Source organism: Thamnophis sirtalis, unplaced genomic scaffold, assembly GCF_051295495.1.
Source record: "Thamnophis sirtalis isolate CommonGarterSnake01/CBP01778 unplaced genomic scaffold, rThaSir2_p1.2 scaffold_11, whole genome shotgun sequence".
NCBI lineage: Eukaryota > Metazoa > Chordata > Lepidosauria > Squamata > Natricidae > Thamnophis > Thamnophis sirtalis.
This window is the reverse complement of record NW_028261391.1, coordinates 29,791,660-29,811,398: the sequence shown is the minus strand read 5'-3', so window position 1 is coordinate 29,811,398 and position 19,739 is coordinate 29,791,660. Positions and strand designations below refer to the sequence as shown.

The window sequence follows — 19,739 nt, the reverse complement described above, 5'->3', positions numbered from 1 at the left end:
AAGTCATATGAATTAACTTTACTTGAATAGATAATTGAGTTCTTGGGAGCTGTGATATAAAACCTCACAAATGTGAATGAAACGATAAAGTTGTCAAAAGTGAAAATTCCCTTACCTAAATTCAACTATTTGTTCAAGGCATGTATCAGCTAGAAGGCTTCCAACAGAATAAAAACAAGACAGTTTCTTGCCTCAGGCTTTTAAAAGAAAATTATGGAGAAAAAACAAGGCAAACATAAAAAAATAAACTTAGTTCTTAAGATATATAGTAATTATCAGTTGTAATAAAGTTAGAAGTTGCTAGTAGTGTTATCACTATGAACTGGAATGGAAACATTTCAAAAACAGGACAGAAAAATGGCATTCTATATTCCTCTTAGGGTAGCCTATTGAAATGATTGCTGGATAATTCTGGAAGAAAACAAGGGCTTTCCCTCACTGCTATGCTGATACACATATCTGCAGTCCTTACCTTGGCAGAATTTTAAGCTTTTAAATTAAGAAATTTGTGCCATTCCCACAGATAAATCCTATTTTGTGTGATAAAGCTGGAGATTAGGTGCTATTCTTATAGTTTTACAGGTAGTCCTCAGTAAACAGCCAGAAGTTGTATTAGAATTTCCATCACTAAGCAATTTAATCATAAAGTATGATATCACGTGATTGTATTGCTTAGCAGTAATTATCTTAGTACCATTGCCATCATTAAACAAATCCCACCCGGTCCTTAGGCAAGGACCCATCCCAATCCAAACAATTGCTGGGTTGGTACCTCCCAGCATGGGTAAGGCTCCCTCCACATGAACTCCTCCCAGCTCCATATCTCCTCCCGCAAGCTCCATGTCTCGTTCCCCCCCCCCATCTCTATATATTTTGGCCAGCAACACTCTGCTAACTCTGCTGCCCTGCATTCTACTGGCCTTTCATCCTCAGCTGATCTTCACCATCTTCTTCCTGCTGCTGCCAAGAAGAATGGCCGGGCTGGACATAACTTCTCAGCATCAGGAGGAAAAAAATAGCAAATATGAACTCGGAGTGACAGGGCCAGCAGAGTACAGGTTGCCAGGACTGATGGAGCGAGGTTGTGAGAGGATGCATGAGAGGCACCATGCGCAAGACGCCTGGCAAAGATCTGAAAGGGTGTAAGAGGGGAGTGCATGAGAAGTGTTGTTCAGGTCTGCAAGGGTGCCCAAGTGGTGCCACACAAGTTGGGAGGGTGCCAGCCCAGTACATGCACAGTGGGCTGGGAGAGGAAGTGCGGGTGGGCGATATACCCAGTGACTTGACTTTCTGGGGAATCCAGCCGGAAAGATTGTAAATGGTGATGACATGATTGCAGGATACTTGGCAAGCAGTTGTAACTGTGAACCTATACTGGTTGCAAATTACCCAACTTGACATCATGTGATAGTGGAATGACTGGAACTCCAAGGACTGGTTGGAACGATAATTGGTTCAGTGCTGTCTTAACTTGGAAACATGACTGGCCATACAAGTCATAGTTTGAGGACTACCTATAATTCCATTTTAGTTTTATTATGGGAATATTCAAATCATGTTAGAAATAATATAGTAAGAATAAAAGATAGACAGAATGAATTGTGTTTCGATCAGCAATACTGAGGGCTGCATGGCTATAAAACCCAATGGAGAAATTCATCTTATCCTGAACAGCAGCCACGCTTAAGGATAACTGGATTTATTTTCCTGACAAAATGAATGTTGAAGTTACTCCTATTTTGATAACTGAAATTAAACATTCAGCATTTTTCTATTTTGAGAAAGTGAAAAATAATCAGCATGATTATTTGATCATATCCGTTTCTGATCTCTATGTATGCCTATTGCTGCCCAACAATGCGATTACAGAAGAAAAGTGCCACAAGGCATGTTATTACCATGTTCCAGTTTGTGTTGGTTATCTATTATTTATATCTATTCCACGGAAAGCAAATGTGTATATTCTCAAGAAGGTATCTATTAAACACTGAACAAGAATGAAAGGAGTTCTAGTGATGGTAGGTGGTCATAAAGAAGTTTAAGAAATTGATTTCAGAGTGGCATATTAAATATAACCTTTATTTTTTTACTTTCACCGTTCTTTCAGTCAGAATTGATTTTTTTCAGCTTGCATGTTATGTTCTGCATTATTTAGCATGAAGTTTTAATTTTTATTGTGAACTTGCCAAATATACCCTTTAGCACTCCTTCTTTCTATAACCAATTATCTTGGAAGCATGTTAATTTATTCTGAAGTATTCAAAATATATTTCAATTAGAGATTGAAATACCTTTTGAAACAAATAATTTTAACTGAAAGCTGCAAAAGAAAATATAGATTTTTCTGAACTGGGCCATATTTGCTAGTATTATGGGCAGCTGAAATGGTCTTTGATTCAAAAGATCTAGAGTCATGTAGACCCCAAACATATAATTTGATGGATGGTCAACCACCAAACTGAACTAACTGTTGTGGACACAAAGATTTTTTTTGCTATTGCTGTGCTCTAAATATTTAGCACAATAAGTATCCTTTTTATGGTTTTGATTTAATTCAGATTTCTTTATTTTTCACCCATTTATATATATTTCCACTTTATGATAACATTCTCTCTCTCCTGCTTTGTGATACCATTCCTTCTCTTTGGGATTCAATAGATTTAAAAACAGACCAAAAATCAGAGTATAATTAAATTACTATCTTTCTATTATAGGTGAAAGTAAGGAAGAGAGAACATTTAGAAACTGGATGAATTCATTGGGGGTTACTCCTTATATTAATCACTTATACAGGTAAAGAAAAAAATGTAGTTTTTACCCTGAGCAAAGTATGCTGAAATATACCAAGGCTGTTAAGTGTTTAAGATTGTTCCTTTGTTTCAAGGTTTGACATAAAATTATACATGGTAATGCAGTAGTACCAATTTCAATCACATTTTTCCTAGTATATCTGTGCTGAATCGTTTAAGCTTATTTGGATTAATGCTTATTTTCTACCTGCATCCAAGGGCAAGATTTTTCTATTTAGCTCAAAACTGTTGCCAGTTTGGGCAGTGTTATTTTTAGGTATATTGATGATTCAAATATGTCCCGAAAATCTATTGGAGAATTAAACTGGTGGCTGCAGTTGATTTTTTAATAGACAGCTGTCCATTCTTGGAGCAATTTGAGAGCCTACATTGCCTGTTCTTTCTGATCCACCTCTTGAATAAGTATTGTCTCAATACAGTACACTTTTCTGAATGAAATATTAATACAGTAATAGTTTATTATATTGCATTCCATTGGATTTCCCCTAAATGTATCAATGATAACTCAGTATGGAACAATTCAAACCTGTTCAGTTCAGACTTGAGGAAGTAGAAAGAATCCTTATGACTGTGAGCTCAGCCACTTGCTCATGAGACTCATACACCCTCATAATTGGCTAAGGTTGCTGTGGGGGGGAGGAGTGATATGTGAATGAGTTTTAGTTGAATTTGTCCTTGAGGCAAGGGTTCCCCCCCCCCACCTCTTAAGGATGTGTTGATTTGTCCTTTCCTAAAAAAGCCAATCACTGGATACCACTATATAGGACAACCTCCAACCAGTGTCAGATCTCCCTATTTTAGGGAAGTTCATGGTGAAAGTGATCCACAGCAGGTTCAGTCAGGATCCAGGCCTGGGCATGTTTCTGGACACAGAAATGGCATTGATTGTGCTTTTGGATGATCTCTGGTAGAAGCAGCTGTCAGTAGTACATCCTTCCTGGCTCTTCACATCAAGTGAGCACGCAGCACAGCCACGAGCAAACCAGCAGTAGCGACTGCCGGATTCCACCCCTGCATCACACATCTTCTCCATGAACTGCATTGGTTATTAATTCAATTCCAGATGCAATTCAAGATGTTGATTTTCACCTTTAAAGCCCTATGTGACATTGGGAAGGATTATTTGAGGTACTGCCTCTCCCCAATTACATTTGTTTATCCCATTATGAACTGTCTCGCTCACTCACACTAACAGTGGTTTAATGATTTTTTTTTAATATTCCCCAACAATTCCCTTCACAAAAAACCCAGAACTGTCCCAATTAAATCCAGCCAAAAGCAGACCATTGCTAGTCCACAGAGCAATGGCCAATGAGTCCACAAGGCACTTGAAAGTTTCCCAAACAAGATAAACCCACTAGGAAAAATTAACTCACAATACAAGAAGATTCACAAGGCACGATCCAAATCAAATCAGGTGTCAATCCAAAGCAAGGCAAGAATTACAACCAGGATACACACAGGTAGTAAATGAACACATTGTTCCCAGCATCACCTCCATCTATCTGCTGTGCTAAATAGTCAGCTTCTGGTGCAGCCCATCAAGAAGGGCAAGGCTGCCTCCTCAAGAGTAATTGGGCTGACTTTTGTTGCTCCTGGCTTTTCTCTGCCCTATGTTTTCGGATCAGATGCAGAAGGCAGTCCTTTCTTCCTCATCAGACTGGCTGCAGCCTCAGGGCTGTTCTGCTGCAGTTGTGGTTCAGCCAATTCCTAATGGCTGCTTGACCAACTCCCTTCTAATGTGCCTGTAACTGGTTCATCCTCCTCCAAACTAACATTTGGAGAAGTATCTAGGGAAGTATCCAGGGGAGTCATCACACTGTAGATCTGACAGGAGATCCCATTTCCATGTGATGCGATCTAGGAAGGTGCCAAACATGTTTTTTTAAATCAGGGCTGGGCATGTAATTGTATGAGGCAATGGCCTTGGAAATGAGGGGAACAGATGCAGCCTAGGGAACAATCAAACAAAAGGGAGTGGAAGTGAAATTTAGTAAGAAAATTTTGGGTGAAAAGATACCATGGGAAGATTTGTACTTTAGTCTGGCAAGAATCTGTTAATACATCCCTACAAGAAAGTAGAATGGATTCATCTTGTGTTTCCTGTCTGGGCCACTCTCTCAGACAGTACAATCTGGGAGGCTGATAAGTGACCTCCTGGCAGCAAGAAGCTTACAAATGTATAACATTCTGAATTTAACTTTTTTGAAATCTTGGTTTTCTTTATGCTTAATTATTTAAGTTTTTAAGTGGTTTTAAAATGAGGTTTATTTATTTGTTTCATAGTATATCATCCAAAGTCTCTCTGTGTGAGATGGGCTGCTGTATAAATGTGATAAATAACAATATATTACAATATGTATTATCATTACAGTATATGGTGGGATTGTTGAATACAAACTCATAAATTAGCATACCAGATTATACAAAGTATCAAGATCTGAAAATCAAAGTTGAAAGATTATAGCATAAATCATCCATGGTGGACTCACTGGTTATCGGCATGTTGCATGCCATACCAAAAAATCTTGGATGGCATTTAGAAAATCTGTGCATTGACAAAGTTTCCATCTATTAATTACAAAGTATACGCTGCTTAGATCTAAACCTATACTATGCTCAATATATTATGACATCTTAGGTTCTTGGGAAGAACTTATTGCGTATGAAGGCCAACACCAGCTAAAGAACTGGTAACTCTGTGTTCACATTGTTGTGTACATAATAATAATAATTGGAAGACTGGCAAGTAATATCATTTGCCTGCAAGCAAGAATTGGTGGGACCATAAAATAGAGAAATAGAAAATGAAGAATGTAAAGTGCTCTGAGACTTTAGAATAAAAACCGACAGACACCTGCCACATAATATCCCAGACTTAGTTGTCACTAAGAAAGATGACATCTCGATAGTGGACATGGCAATATCTGGAGACAACAGAATAGAAGAAAAAGAACCGGAGAAAGTAACAAAATATAAAGACCTGCAAATAGAAATAGAACAACTGTTGTAAAAAAAAAAGCAAAGGTAGTACCATAGTAATAGGCACCTTAAATGCAATCTCAAAACAATCAGAGCACCACTTGTACCATTATCATTGACAAATTCAATTGCAAAAGGCAGCTTTACTTGATACAGCTTAAATTATGCAATGATATCCGTAACATCTTCAAGCAACCACATCTACCTATCTCATGTCCCTGGGAAGGACTTGATAGGTGGATAAAAATGCCAAATCCAGTATAACCATCTGGCTGACCTCAACCAATCATAATACTTTAAAATAGTAATTTGTGAGTTGTGGATGATTTTAATAAACAATTTAAATGGGAAATTTAGAAAATGTAGAAGCAGTGAAAATATGTTTTCTGATTAATTAAAGGATAATTATCTTGCTTTTAATTAGAAGAACCTCTTTTTCTCCCTCACTTTGCCAGTGACCTTGCTGATGGTTTAGTAATCTTTCAACTGTATGAAATGATCCGTGTACCTGTAGAATGGAGTCATGTCAACAAACCCCCATATCCTGCACTGGGTGGTAACATGAAAAAGGTTTGTAAATATTTCTGTATTAGTACCTTCATTATCACCACTAATTTCTATTCATCTATCTCAGTTACATGCAAACAGAGTAGATAGTAACATATATGTAAATTAATATCTCCATTGATAATTTTTATGGATCTATTTGTGATTCACAAAGCCAAGTAGAAATTTGTAACAGAATTTTGAAACTGAGCACTGAAGTAACTTCCATGTTACTATTTGGCTAATATCAAAGCATTGACATACAAACAATAGACTACCACCACCGCTAATAACGTGGATATCAGGAAAAGCAGTGTACAGTAGAGACATAGTTAATTGGCAATTGGAAATTTAATAAATTTATATGCCGCCCAATCCCGTAGAACTCTGGGCGGCTTACAGAAACAAACATAAAAGTTAAAGTTAAAATAAAGAAGAGATACAATTTAAAAAACACACCAAACATTCCATTTAAGTGGGGCCAGACTTTGATCAACAGCCCCAGGCCTGCCGGAACAGCCAGGTTTTCATGGCTTTTCGGAAGGCTGAGAGAGTGGGAAGGGTCCGGATCTCTGCAGGTAGATCGTTCCACAGGACCAGAGCAGCTACAGAGAAGGCTCTCCCCCGGGGGTCCGCCAGCTGGCATTGTCCGGTCGATGGCACCCGGAGAAGGCCCAACCTGTGAGATCTTATTGGTCTTTGAGAGGTATGGGGCAGGAGGCGGTCTCTCAGATATCCAGGTCCTAAGCCATGTAGGGCTTTAAAAGTAATGACTAGTACCTTGAAGTGCATTCGGAGACCAATAGGAAGCCAGTGCAGCTCGCGGAGGATGGGTGTAACATGGGTGTATCTAGGTACACCTGCTATCACTCGCGCGGCTGCATTCTGGACCAACTGTAGTCTCCGAACACTTTTCAGGGGCAGCCCCATGTAGAGCGGATTACAGTAATCGAGACTTGAGGTGACGAGGGCATGAGTGACCGTTCGAAGTGCCTCCCGGTCCAGATAGGGCCACAACTGGTGCACCAGGCGAACCTGGGCAAAAGCCCCCCTGGTCACAGCCGACAGGTGGTGTTCTAATGTCAGCTGTGAATCCAGGAGGACACCCAAGTTGCGGACCCTCTCTGAGGGGTGTAAGATTTCACCCCCCAGGTTAAGGGATGGAATGTCTGGACTGTCCTTGGGAGGCAACATCAATAGCCACTCGGTCTTGTCTGGATTGAGTGCAAGCTTGTTCGCTCCCATCCTGACCCCGACAGCCTCCAGGCACTGGCACATCACTTCCACCGCTTCGCTGAATTGGCACGGGGCAAACAGATACAGTTGGGTATCGTCCGCATATTGATGATATTTAATCCCGTGCCAGCGTATGATCTCACCCAGTGGTTTCATGTAGATATTAAATAGGGGGGACAGGAGCAAGCCCTGCCACACCCCATATTTGAGGGGCCTAGGGGTCGACCTCTGTCCTCCGACCAACACCAACTGCGACCTGTCCGAGAGGTAGGAGGAGAACCACCGTAAAACAGTGCTCCCACTCCCACCTCCCGTAACCGTCGCAGAAGGATACCATGGTTGATGGTATCGAAGGCCGCTGAGAGGTCAAGAAGCACCAGGATAGAGGAATGTCCTCTATCCCTGGCTCACCAGAGATCATCGGTCAGCGCGACCAAAGCAGTTTCGATGCAGTAGCCAGGCCTGAAACCTGACTGAAAGGGATCCAGATAATCTGCTTCATTCAAGGTCCGTCGGAGTTGAAAGGCCACCACCTTCTCAACAACCTTCCCTACGAAAGGGAGGTTGGAGACTGGACGATAGTTATTAAGGATAGCTGGGTCCAGGGAAGGCTTCTTAAGGAGGGGTCTTACCACCGCATCCTTCAGAGGGTGCGGGAAAGATCCCACCTGAAGAGAGGTGTTAACAATTCTCTGGAGCCAGCCTCGTGTCACCTCCCTGCTGGTCGAGACCAGCCAGGAGGGACACGGGTCCAGTAAGCAGGTGGAGGCACTCACCGCTCCCATGGCCTTGTCTACTTCCTCAGGAGCGACAAGCTTGAACTCTCTCCAAGAAATCCGATCAAGGCCCTCCCCTGGCATCTCGGCTGGCACTGTCCAAGTGGAGTCTAGGTCTGTCCGAATCCAAGCGACTTTGTCCGACAGAAACTGAACAAATTCCTCAGCTCTTCCCTGTAAGGGGTTTCCCACATCCCTCCCTTTCAGGAGGGAGCGGGTTATCCTAAACAGGGCGGCTGGGCGAGATTCTGCGGATGCAATATGAGTGGGAAAATGAGCACATTTTGCCGCCCGTATCGCTAAATAAGTCCTAATGAAGGCTCTTAGTTGTGTTCGGTCAGATTCAGAGTTGCTAGCCCTCCAACATCGCTTTAGGCGTCTCTTTTGGCGCTTCATCTCCCGGAGTTCCTTGGTAAACCAAGGGGCCCTCTTGGATCCACTGCCGTGGAGAGGCCACAAAGGCACGATCCGGTCCCGAGCCTCGGCCGCCGCTGTATTCCAGGCAGCGACCAAGGACTCTGCTGGATTGTGGGCAAGGGAGTCAGATATCTCTCCAAGCACCGTTTGAAATCCCAAAGGGTCCATCAGGCGCCTGGGGTGGAACCACCTAATCAGTTCCTCCTCCCTGCAGTGACGGAGTAGTTTCCAAAAATCAAGCCTCAGTAGGAAGTGATCTGACCATGACAAGGGCGAGATCTCAATGCCCTTCAGTTCCAGATCACATCTCCACTGTCCCGAGAGAAACACAAGGTCGAGTGTGTGACCCACTGTATGAGTCGGACCCTGAATTACCTGGGTCAAGTCCATGGTTGTCATGGAAGGACTCCTAGTTAGTGATACACCATCAGGTAGCTGACTGAAGAGACATCTCAGGATATAATCTACATAGCCATAATTAAGATTTTAAAAAACAGAAACTTAAATTACTCTTTGATCAATAACAAGGCTGGCTCCAAGCGATTACCAACGCTTCATTGAGAGAGGGGTTCTTTCCCACCGCCTTGAAGGAGGCGGTGGTGAGGCCTCTCCTTAAGAAGCCTTCCCTGGACCCAGCCTCTTTAGCCAACTGTCTTCCGGTCTCCAACCTTTGTTTTGTAGCGAAGGTTGTAGAGAGTGTGGTAGTAGTTCAGCTTCCCCAGTACCTGGATGAAGCTGCCTACCTGGATCCGTTTCAGTCGTGTTTCAGGCCTGGGTACAGCACGGAGACGGCATTGGTCGCATTGGTTGATGATCTCTGGCGGGCCCGGGACTGGGGATGCTCCTCTGTCCTGGTTCTATTAGATGTCTCGGCAGCTTTCGATACCATTGACCATGGTATCCTACTGCGACGACTCGGGAGATTGGGAGTGGGGAGGCACCATTTTGCAGTGGTTCTCCTCCTACCTGTCGGATCGGTCGCAGTTCATGTTGACGGGAGGACAGGGATCGACCCCGAGGCACATCACTTGTGGGGTGCCCCAGGGGTCGTTTCTCTCACCCCTCCTGTTCAACATATATATGAAACTGCTCAGCGAGATCATCCGTGGTTTTGGGATATGGTATCATCAGTATGCTGTTGATACCCAACTTTTCATCTCTACCCCAAACCACTCAAACGATGCCCTCGATGTGATGTCCCGATGCCTGGAGGCTGTGTGGATCTGGATGGGGAGGAACAGGCTCAAGCTCAATCCCTCCAAGACTGAGTGGCTATGGTTTCTGTCATCCCGATTTGTGCATCTTGTTCCATTTTTGATGATAGGGGGAGAAACTTTACCCCCCTCAGAGAGGGCCCGCAATCTGGGAGTCCTCCTGGATACATGGCTTAGTTTAGAAGAACACCTGACGGCCGTGACCAGGGGGGCCTTTTACCAGGTTCGCCTGCATTCCTTTCTGGATGCTCTGTGCACAGTCACTCATGCCCTTGTCCTTTCTCGCTTGGACTACTGTAACGCTCTCTACATGGGGCTGCCCTTGAAGAACACCCGGAGGCTTCAACTGGTCCAGAATGCAGCCGCACGGGTTATCATGGGAGTACCTAGATGCTCCCATGTTACATCCCTTTTAGGCGGCCTGCACTGGTTGTCGGTTGTCTTCTGGGTGTGATTCAAGGTACTAATTATGACCTTAAAAGTGCTCCATGGCTTAGGCCCAGGGTACCTGCCAGACCACCTACTGCCACCAGTAGCCTCCCACTGTCCAGTGCGATCTCACAGAGTTGGCCTTTTCAGGGTGCCGTCGGCAAGACAGTGTCGGCTAGCGATCCCCAGGGGGAGAGCCTTCTCTGCGGGAGCGCCTTCTCTCTGGAATGAGCTGCCCCCGGAGCTTTGCATAATCCCCAACCTCCGGTCCTTCCGATGCGCCCTAAAAAGTTGGCTTTTCCCGCAAGCTGGCCTGGCCTGAATAGAATAAAATATAAGATTAATTTGGTTGTTAATTTTAATTTAATGTTTAAATTTTTATTGTAAATATCAATTGGGTTTTTTTTGGATACTTTATTTAATGTCCCTTTTAATTTTTGTAATATGTGTTTTCTTTTATGTTGTACGACACCCTGAGTCCTTGGAAGAAGGGCAGCATATAAATCCAATAAACATAAACATAAACCTAAACCTAAACCAAGTATTTTATATATTGTTCACATACAGTGCTAGGATTTTCTTCACTGTATTAGCATATTATAGTGCAAAGATACATTGTTAAAAAAATCTACAGGCAAACCAAAGTTTGGCAACTTTTCCACTATTTCATACTCTTTCAAAAATTGTATAGGAAAGCTAAAGAGCAGTTACCAATCATACATATTCATAGCCAGTTTTGAATAACATCACATGTCAAATGTATTATTTTTAATAGAATACACTCAACAAACTAACATGCTAGTATAACCCATCCTGGACTCTCCCATTGATACCATGGACAATACCTCTGGGAAGGAAATATTTTTATGTATTTCACAGCAGAAACATGCCTCTACTTTAATGTAAATTTAAATCATTCGGATTTTTGAGACATAGCAAATGTGAGAACAGAATTACATAACAAATGATACCTTGCTCAAAACGTTTTCTAACTGGATATATTAAAGAAAATAAAAGTGTGCCCCGGCTATGTGGTATTTTTTGCCTTCCAAAAGTTTCAGGTGAAAACATCTGCTTTTTAAAACACTGGATAATAACTATGATTTGTATTGTTAAGATAATGATGCTTTAATAGCTAACCAGCTGCTGTAAGGCTGTAAACCAAGATGATGCAATGAGAATGAGCCAGCCGGATTATCACTTTAAGAGGCTGCCTACATAAGAGAGGCCCTGTGAGGGCAGTTTCTCTCTGTTTGTGTGCTTCCGTGTTATAGTTGAAGATTGATTGATTGCCTGGTTTTGCTGTGTGTGTGTGTGTGTGTTTGTGTGTGTGTGTGTGTGTGTGTGTGTGTATGCCTTGTAGATAAACAATTATTCAAAAGACAAAACCCCTGGGTACTGTATTTTGCTCCAGTGTTGTCTCAAAATAGTAATCACATTGTGCACACTCTGACATGTATCTATAATCAAATCATTTTAGATTGAAAATTGTAACTATGCTGTAGAACTGGGAAAGACAAATGCCAGATTTTCATTGGTTGGAATTGGTGGAAAAGATCTCAATGAAGGCAAACCAACCTTGACCTTGGCACTAGTCTGGCAATTAATGAGAAGGTAAGGCTTTCTTATATTTCTCTAAATCCAATGGCTTTAAAAATTAAGTAGGTTGTATTTATATCTGGTCTTTATTATAAGTAACTCAAAAGTACTCATACCTAATACTCCTTCCTCCTCTTATTTTTCCCCAAACACCGCCCCCCCCCAACATCTATGAGGTAGATTGGGCTGAGAAAGCATGACTGGCCTGAAGTCCCCCAGAAGGCTTTCATGCCTAAGGTAGGACTGGAGCTTGCAATCTCCTGGTTTCTATCCTAAGCCCTTAACCATTAGACAAAAATGGTTCAAACTTTTTCCATGAGTTCTAAACTTATTCAACCAGCAGTTTAAAATCCAGATAACAATTCTATGTTTTTTTTTCCACTTTTTTATCCTTTATGATATGCCTTTTTCAAAATGTACAGTAAATCTGTGGTGCGGTACTATGCATGTCTGTCATGTTATAAAGGACTTATAATTCTGTAAAAACTGTTGCAACCTAGAATGCCATACATACATTTCTAAAACTTTCATGTTGGTTCCAATGTTTGTAACCTTCAAGTGGGCAAAATGGTGCATCATAGGGCAACAGTGAATTTACAGTCTCACTACAAGACTTTGATTTCCATCTTTCTCCCTACTTCCTTCCCGCCCATCAGTACGGGAATCCTCCATCATTCCAAGCAACTATGAGTTTGCATCTGCATGCTAGCATCTCCCACAAGACCATGGGGATGCTGCAACAGTTGTAAGTGAAAGGACCAGTTATAAGTCATTTTTAGCACCGTTGTAATTTTGAAAGGATGTTAAACAAATGGTCATAAATTGAGGAACACCTTTCATCATTTGACATGCTAGTTAGATGACATTTTCCCTATTTTCTCACTCTAAGGTTCCTCATAATTTTGATCCCTGCCTGCTACTAAGTATACATTCAATATTTTTTTACCTTTTCAATTCTCAACACCATTGCTCCTGCAATCCTTCCACTCAAGTTTCCAACACAATATTTTATTTCAGTCTTTTCAAACTTCTCACTATAATTCTGACTCTGGCTGGCTGTGTCAAACCCATTACAGCTCTTCCTTGAACCTGCTTCTCTCCAAGTAGCAAGCCAAAGTCTGGTTGTGGCATATCCTTCCTGTCATTTCATTCAGCCTCCAAAGATCTTAACTAGCAGGTGGTTGAAGGTTACAACTAAGTACTTTTAACTTTGCTAGCACAGTCTTTTGACAGCACAATTCTGCTGCTCACCAGTTTAACTAGCACTCATCCTGTCTGCCTTCAGCTCCGCTATCAGTTAGGTTTCTTCATTGTTTCCCCATTGTTTTTTTCTTGCAATGTACATGCATATATCCAGACTAGACTTTGTTATTTCTCTGTGTCATATATGTGGGCACATGCATAATTTTGCATTCATTCATTCGCTCATTCATTCTGTCATGGTTATGTAGTGTATATTGGAAGTGGTGACCCTTTGAGAGCGGAATGCAACAAGATTTCATTTTAATGTATGCCAATTAATATACATTCAAAGTAACAATAAAGTTCTATTCTATTCTATTCTATTCTCACCACTAATTTTGGAGAACCATGTTTTAGTTAGGAAATGTGTTTAAAGAATGGTAGTAATTGGGTGATATAGTTAATAATACTGACTGTAATTATCAAAATAGGCCCACTCTCTGGGTTAAAAATAATTAAATTCCTGTACTATCTTTTGTGATAAATTTCTGTACAATACAGTGTCATCTGCTTTTATATATGTCATTTCTCTTTATTTTCTTAACGCAATGCAGTCACATCTCATGTAGATTTTGTTGAATATGTAAAACAATACTGGAAAATTCAGGAGAACTTTCGTGTTGCTAAACAGTTACATATACTGTCTATTGCAGATATACTTTGAATGTACTATCAGACCTTGGAGAAGGGGAGAAAGTAAATGATGAAACTATCATTAAATGGGTGAATCAAACTCTTGCAAATGCAAATAAGACAACTTCAATATCTAGCTTCAAGGTAATAAAAAGACTATCAAATAAATGGAATATTATATTAATTGCATGGAGAAAATCTGGGTGTGAATGAATTTATAGCAGAAATTCAACACATTATAAAAATGCTTAAAATATTAGATTTTAAAAATGTAAAAACAGATTAGATTTTGGATAACAATATAGGCATATACCATATTTTTCAGAGCATAAGACGCACCGAGTATAAGACGCACTGGGGTTTTGAAGAGGCAAATTTTAAAAAAAGTAGGTAGGTAGATAGAGGGATAGAGAGGGAGAGAAAGAGAGAGAAATACAGTAGGTAGGTAGGAAGAGAGAGAGTGGTAGGTAGGTAGATGGATAGAGAGAGAGAAATACAGTAGGTAGGTAGGGAGAGAAAGGTAGGTAGGTAGATAGAGGGGGAGAGAGAGAGAGAAATAGGTAAGGAGAGAGAGAAAGTAGGTAGGTAGGTAGGTAGGGGGAGATATATATATAAGGCACGAATAGCTGGGGGGGGGGCTTGCAGACTGCTCCTGGGGAGGTGGGGGCCCCAAAAACCAGCAAAAGGCCCATTATTCACAAAAACAGTTCCATTTTTTGTCAAAGAAATTGCATGCATAGCCTTATGGAGGCTTATACAGTGCTGCTGGGGGCTGGGGGCAAAAAACAGCCCATTTTTTGCTCATTTCTGCCCTCCCCATCCCTCAGGAGCTCTTTAAAAGCCTCCATAAGGTTATGCACGGCCATTTTTGTGAAGGGGTGGGGCTTCGGGAGGCAAAGAAATGCTGTATTCGATGTATAAGATACACCCAGATTTTCAGTCTCTTTTTTGAGGAAAAAAGATGTGTCTTATACTCTGAAAAATACGGTATATTACTATGTTTGTCATGAAACATAATTATATCTATTTTTCTATAGAACTTAATGAAAAATAATTTGTGGAAAGAATGAGAATTGTTTATGATGATTAAAAACAGGAAGAAGCTTCTATCAAAGAGTGGACATTTGTACCTATGTTGCAATTGTTGCATCATACTCAAATACTGTACAGAGATGGTTTATGCAGTTTATGCATCATAAAACTATTAAAAATATACAAAAGTGTTCAGAGAAAACCATTTTCATCATCACAATTTTTTCAGAACAACTAATCTATATCAACAACTTTGTAAAAATATCCCCAAATCTTTACTTATGAACTAAATATTTTACAAATCCTTGAGTTTTCTATATTTGCAACAATATTCTTTTCTCATGTAACTGAAGTAATGTTACTTCAGTTCGATTTTTATTTCCATCCACACATTAAATTTTGCCACACCTTCAATGAGCCTTAAACAAGTACAATATTCTAAAGTCCATACTGATCATGGCAGCACCAGAAATACTGTAAAAATAGTTTGACCAGTTAGCCAAAATGTATTGCAGAAATCCAGTTTCTGAAACTTTGCCAGTTTTTATCTTAACACTGGAGTACAAGAGTTACACTTAAGAAAAATAGGGACAGCAGAGTTATAACAGGCCAAAATGATCTACAATTAGAACTAAAATTATATATTCAATCAGGATATTAAGAAACATCACTTAGTAGCTCAAAGGGAATAGTAAAATGCTGCTTTCAGTGTTCATGGTGGAACTTAAAAAGGATGAGCCAATCTTGAAACCATAGCTTTAATCTCCTGGGTAAGAAAAGCTTGGTGAAACTCTTAAAGTATAGAGCTAATTACATCATTCTAGGGCACCTCCTGCTGATAACTTGATGTCATGGATAAAAATGCTCATCCGCTTGAGCTGTTAAAAGGATGTTGAGTATAGCAGTACCACCTGCTATTTTAAGACAGACGTACATCTTAGAATCCTAGGAACAAGATGTATTACCCAGAGACCATCTCAAAATCATAAAGAGATTAAAAAAGAAGCAGAGTACTATATAGATTTATAAGCATGTAGAAGGAAATCGTAATGGAGTAGCCATTTCTTTTTAATGTAATGCTAATCTCTTGCACGGTTGTCCTATTTGCACACGTAGCACAGTACTTAGAACATAGAACATATATTATTCTGAGGTTGGAAGGGATCTTGGAGGTCTTCTAATCCAATCCCCTGTTCCAGCATGAGATCCTATACCATGAATATACTTGGTTTAACCAAATTGCATTCCGAGCAGCAAAACCACTATCTTTAGATCTCCACAGATGTTGTGGAATACTGCCTTCAACCACACTGTCATGTTTTTATATGTTTCATGTATGCCGCATAGCCAACAAAAACTGAAGGTTGTACATTACCATTGTGTAAAAAAATATTTCTATAAAATGGTACATGGTAGGTTAATTATAAGTTATTTTTGTGATTAGGAGCCAAAAATCTAAGATACACTCAAAAGTGTTCAGGAAACAAAAACTTTGAAGTCCAATGAAACATGTTGAGGACCTTTTGTTTGATGTATCATGGACAATAACTGGATAAAAGGGGAAAGGATATGACAAACTAAATTAAAGATGACAAGCTATGATGACTGAAAATCATTGTAACTAACAATACTTTAATGTATTTTGTTTCAGGACCAATCCATAAGCACTAGTTTGCCAATATTAGATTTAATAGATGCTATTGCACCAAAAGCAGTCCGCTCAGAAATGGTCAAGAGAGAAGATCTAACACCAGCAGACAAGCTAAATAATGCTAAGTAAGTCCTTGCAGCATATTTTAGAAGACTATCCTGTGGAATGAAAACAACTAATAAGCCTTTAAAGTGCCCTAGTTTATAGAAGTATGGCATTTTAAACAATAATGTTTTGGTATGGGCTAAAGCTGCCTTTGTTAAGTTTAAAATGGGAGAAATATACAAATCATTCTAAATCTTTCAACTATTATGATTATTGATGTTATAGTGGTGATAGTAATTAAATTTATTATGCTTACCCACTCTAAAAGGATCTAGGCTGCTTACAACATATTGATATATGTTAAAATATATTAACAAAGTATAATAATAATAAAACAGTTAAAAACATGACAATAATACAGTATGTCCCCTGGGACATATTTTTTGACTGGAATCAAAAAATAGCCATGTCAAACTAAAGTACAACAGAGAACTGCTTAAAGTCCACAAACAAATTAAACCCAAGGTTGGGAATATTTCATGCATCTAACCAAGTGTATTAAAGCTGGGAAACATATAACATCCTACTTCTTCAATGAATAGTCCTGGCTGGAAAAATATTTGCATTAGGCACAATGATGCAACATTCTTTACTTCTGCAAAGAATAGAATCCCACTCAATGGAATACCAGTACATGCAGCATAACGTTAGACTTTGACATAAATCAAATAATATTTAATGGGTAGAGTCAGATTTAATCATAGCCATGTTAGGATCATTGTAATTGTAATGAGTCGCATTAAGAATGATCTCAGTCCACTAAAGCAATAACATATTTTTGCAGATTTATGTGGAAGCCTGAAAAATAAATATGCATGCTTTAGCAGTCGTCACAAAAGGACTGAAACACTTTTAAAAAATCATTTTGAAGCGTGTACAGCCTTAATCTACAATATGTGCTAATCAAGTTTGTTTGTTTATACGTGTCAGAAGCATCATAATTAATCTAAGGCATATTATATGATGTAAAAGTTAAAATATAAAACACAAAAGTTAAAATATATAAATAGAGGTAACCTACGTTTATTATAGTTATAATTATAGTTAATATGTTAATTACATTATGGTAGGGTTATTACTTATGGTTAGTATGTTAATTACACCAAGCTCTAATTTCCCTTTTTCACAAATTCAATTAAAAAACAGAATTGCTTTCCTGAATCAATGTCTGGGATCTGAAATAATTTATATCATGATGGTTAAATGTACAGTCAATCCAAATAAAACTGAATTCATAAAGTTGTTACTAGGAAGATAGTTTTGGAAATATGTTATGGATGTGGCTGTATTCTTTCTAAAATACTATGTCCATAATTGGGAACACTTCTGAATCATTATGGCCTAATAGGAAGTTTTTCTAATCCACTTAACTAATGTGTGAGCTGTAGCTATTACTGGAATATACAAACCTTACTATTGTCACTAAGTTTTTGCAATTTACTAATTAGATTATAATAGTGTCTCCATGATGCTATTCTTGAAAGCTTATCTGAAAATGACAACCAAATATCTACACAACCTTCTTTCTCAAATGTATTTTCAGCATTTATATAAGCTGAAGAGTGGATTGTAGAGTCTGGTACTTTTTACTGTCGTTTTGTATAACAAACTTCCAGACTATTTTCAAAGGCAATTTCAGTGAGAATTCCTTGATATTCCCGGTCATGAGAAATCAATATGGTCTTACTATCCTTTTTAAAATAACAAAGTATTCATTTTGTTAAGATTTTTTTAAATGTTAGGAATTAGTGTATATTCCCCCCCCCCTTATTTTTTCTACTTCATTCTTAATTAGTTTGGGTTCTACTACATTATTTAACTATGTGGTTTATATCCCATATTTCTGCCAATACTTCATTCTTAATTAGCTTGGGTTTTACTACATTATTTAACTATATGGTTTATATCCCATATTTCTGCCAATAGCACCCAGAGCAACTAAATAATTTTAAAAAAATTTAAAATCTCTGTTACAAGCAAGTCAGACAAAAAGCTGGAATTTAATGCAAAATATTGATACCCCTTCTAGACTTTCTATTAAATTTCTACAAGAATACATATTTTTACAGCATATCATTTTTAATGTCTCTATTGCATTTTAAATTGTGCAACGTTTTGGAAAATTTATATCTAATAATATTTTACATAATGTTTTAGATATTACATAACTGTTGAAAAGAAAACAGACAAAAAGAGTTTAAACATTAATGCATACTTATGACTGTAAATTATTTGTAGATTGGTGGAAAGAATGCACTTTTGTTACAAATACTTTTTTAAAAATACAGCTATATTGTTCATAGCTCTTTTGAAAAGTTAGTCCTGAGATTGGGCAACTATCTGGAATGGGATATATCTTATAGATTGCAAGAGATTATGACTGGAGAAAATTATTGTCCCATTAGCAAAGACAAAAGTTACTAAGTAATCATCATTCGATATACTTCCATTAGCAAATAATGCTAAACAAATATTTTTTTCCCTTTTTTCTTTCCAAGGTATGCTATTTCTATTGCTCGGAAAATTGGTGCTTGTATATATGCCTTACCAGACGACTTGGTAGAAGTGAAGCCAAAAATGGTCATGACAGTGTTCGCATGTTTAATGGGAAGAGGATTAAACAAAATAAAATAAAGAACAGTTTCTTTTCCTTTTCTGCCATGATAAACGCATTGAATGCCTCATTGTTTACAGACTAATATAAAGCAGATAGTTTATATATATATATAAAAATGTGGAAAAGTAAAGATAGATTATTTAAATGATTTCTTTTTTAGTTATCACTTGAAATGTGTATTACATCAGTATACTAGCTAACTGTGCTAACATGATGCAATAATTGTAATTAACATTACTATGTTCAGCAGCTTTTTTAACCTGTATATGATTTTTCTCAGTGCAAAGATTCCCAAGATTATAAAGTGCTATTTTAGGAAATACTGTGAAGTCAACATTTTTGATAAGATACATTTCAATTGTTGCTAGCAAACTTATCTTGCTATGGTTATAAAATAAGGAGACAATGTTTTCAATAAAAGAGAATATATGTAGCTCAAGGTTGAACTGT

General features: G+C 38.8%; 1 protein-coding gene across 2 annotated transcripts in view; it reads left to right on the top strand.

The window, feature by feature from the left end:
* Positions 1-19,739, top strand: part of PLS1 (plastin 1) — a 50,164-nt gene extending 30,425 nt beyond the window's left edge. For both annotated transcript variants that reach the window (XM_087725430.1, XM_014054839.2), the window contains exons 11-16: positions 2,715-2,793; positions 6,248-6,362; positions 11,891-12,024; positions 13,905-14,028; positions 16,568-16,692; positions 19,171-19,739. In XM_087725430.1, coding sequence (XP_087581556.1) covers positions 2,715-2,793; positions 6,248-6,362; positions 11,891-12,024; positions 13,905-14,028; positions 16,568-16,692; positions 19,171-19,306 — 713 coding nt within the window. In that variant the 3' untranslated portion in view covers positions 19,307-19,739. The remainder of the gene's footprint in view (positions 1-2,714; positions 2,794-6,247; positions 6,363-11,890; positions 12,025-13,904; positions 14,029-16,567; positions 16,693-19,170) is intronic.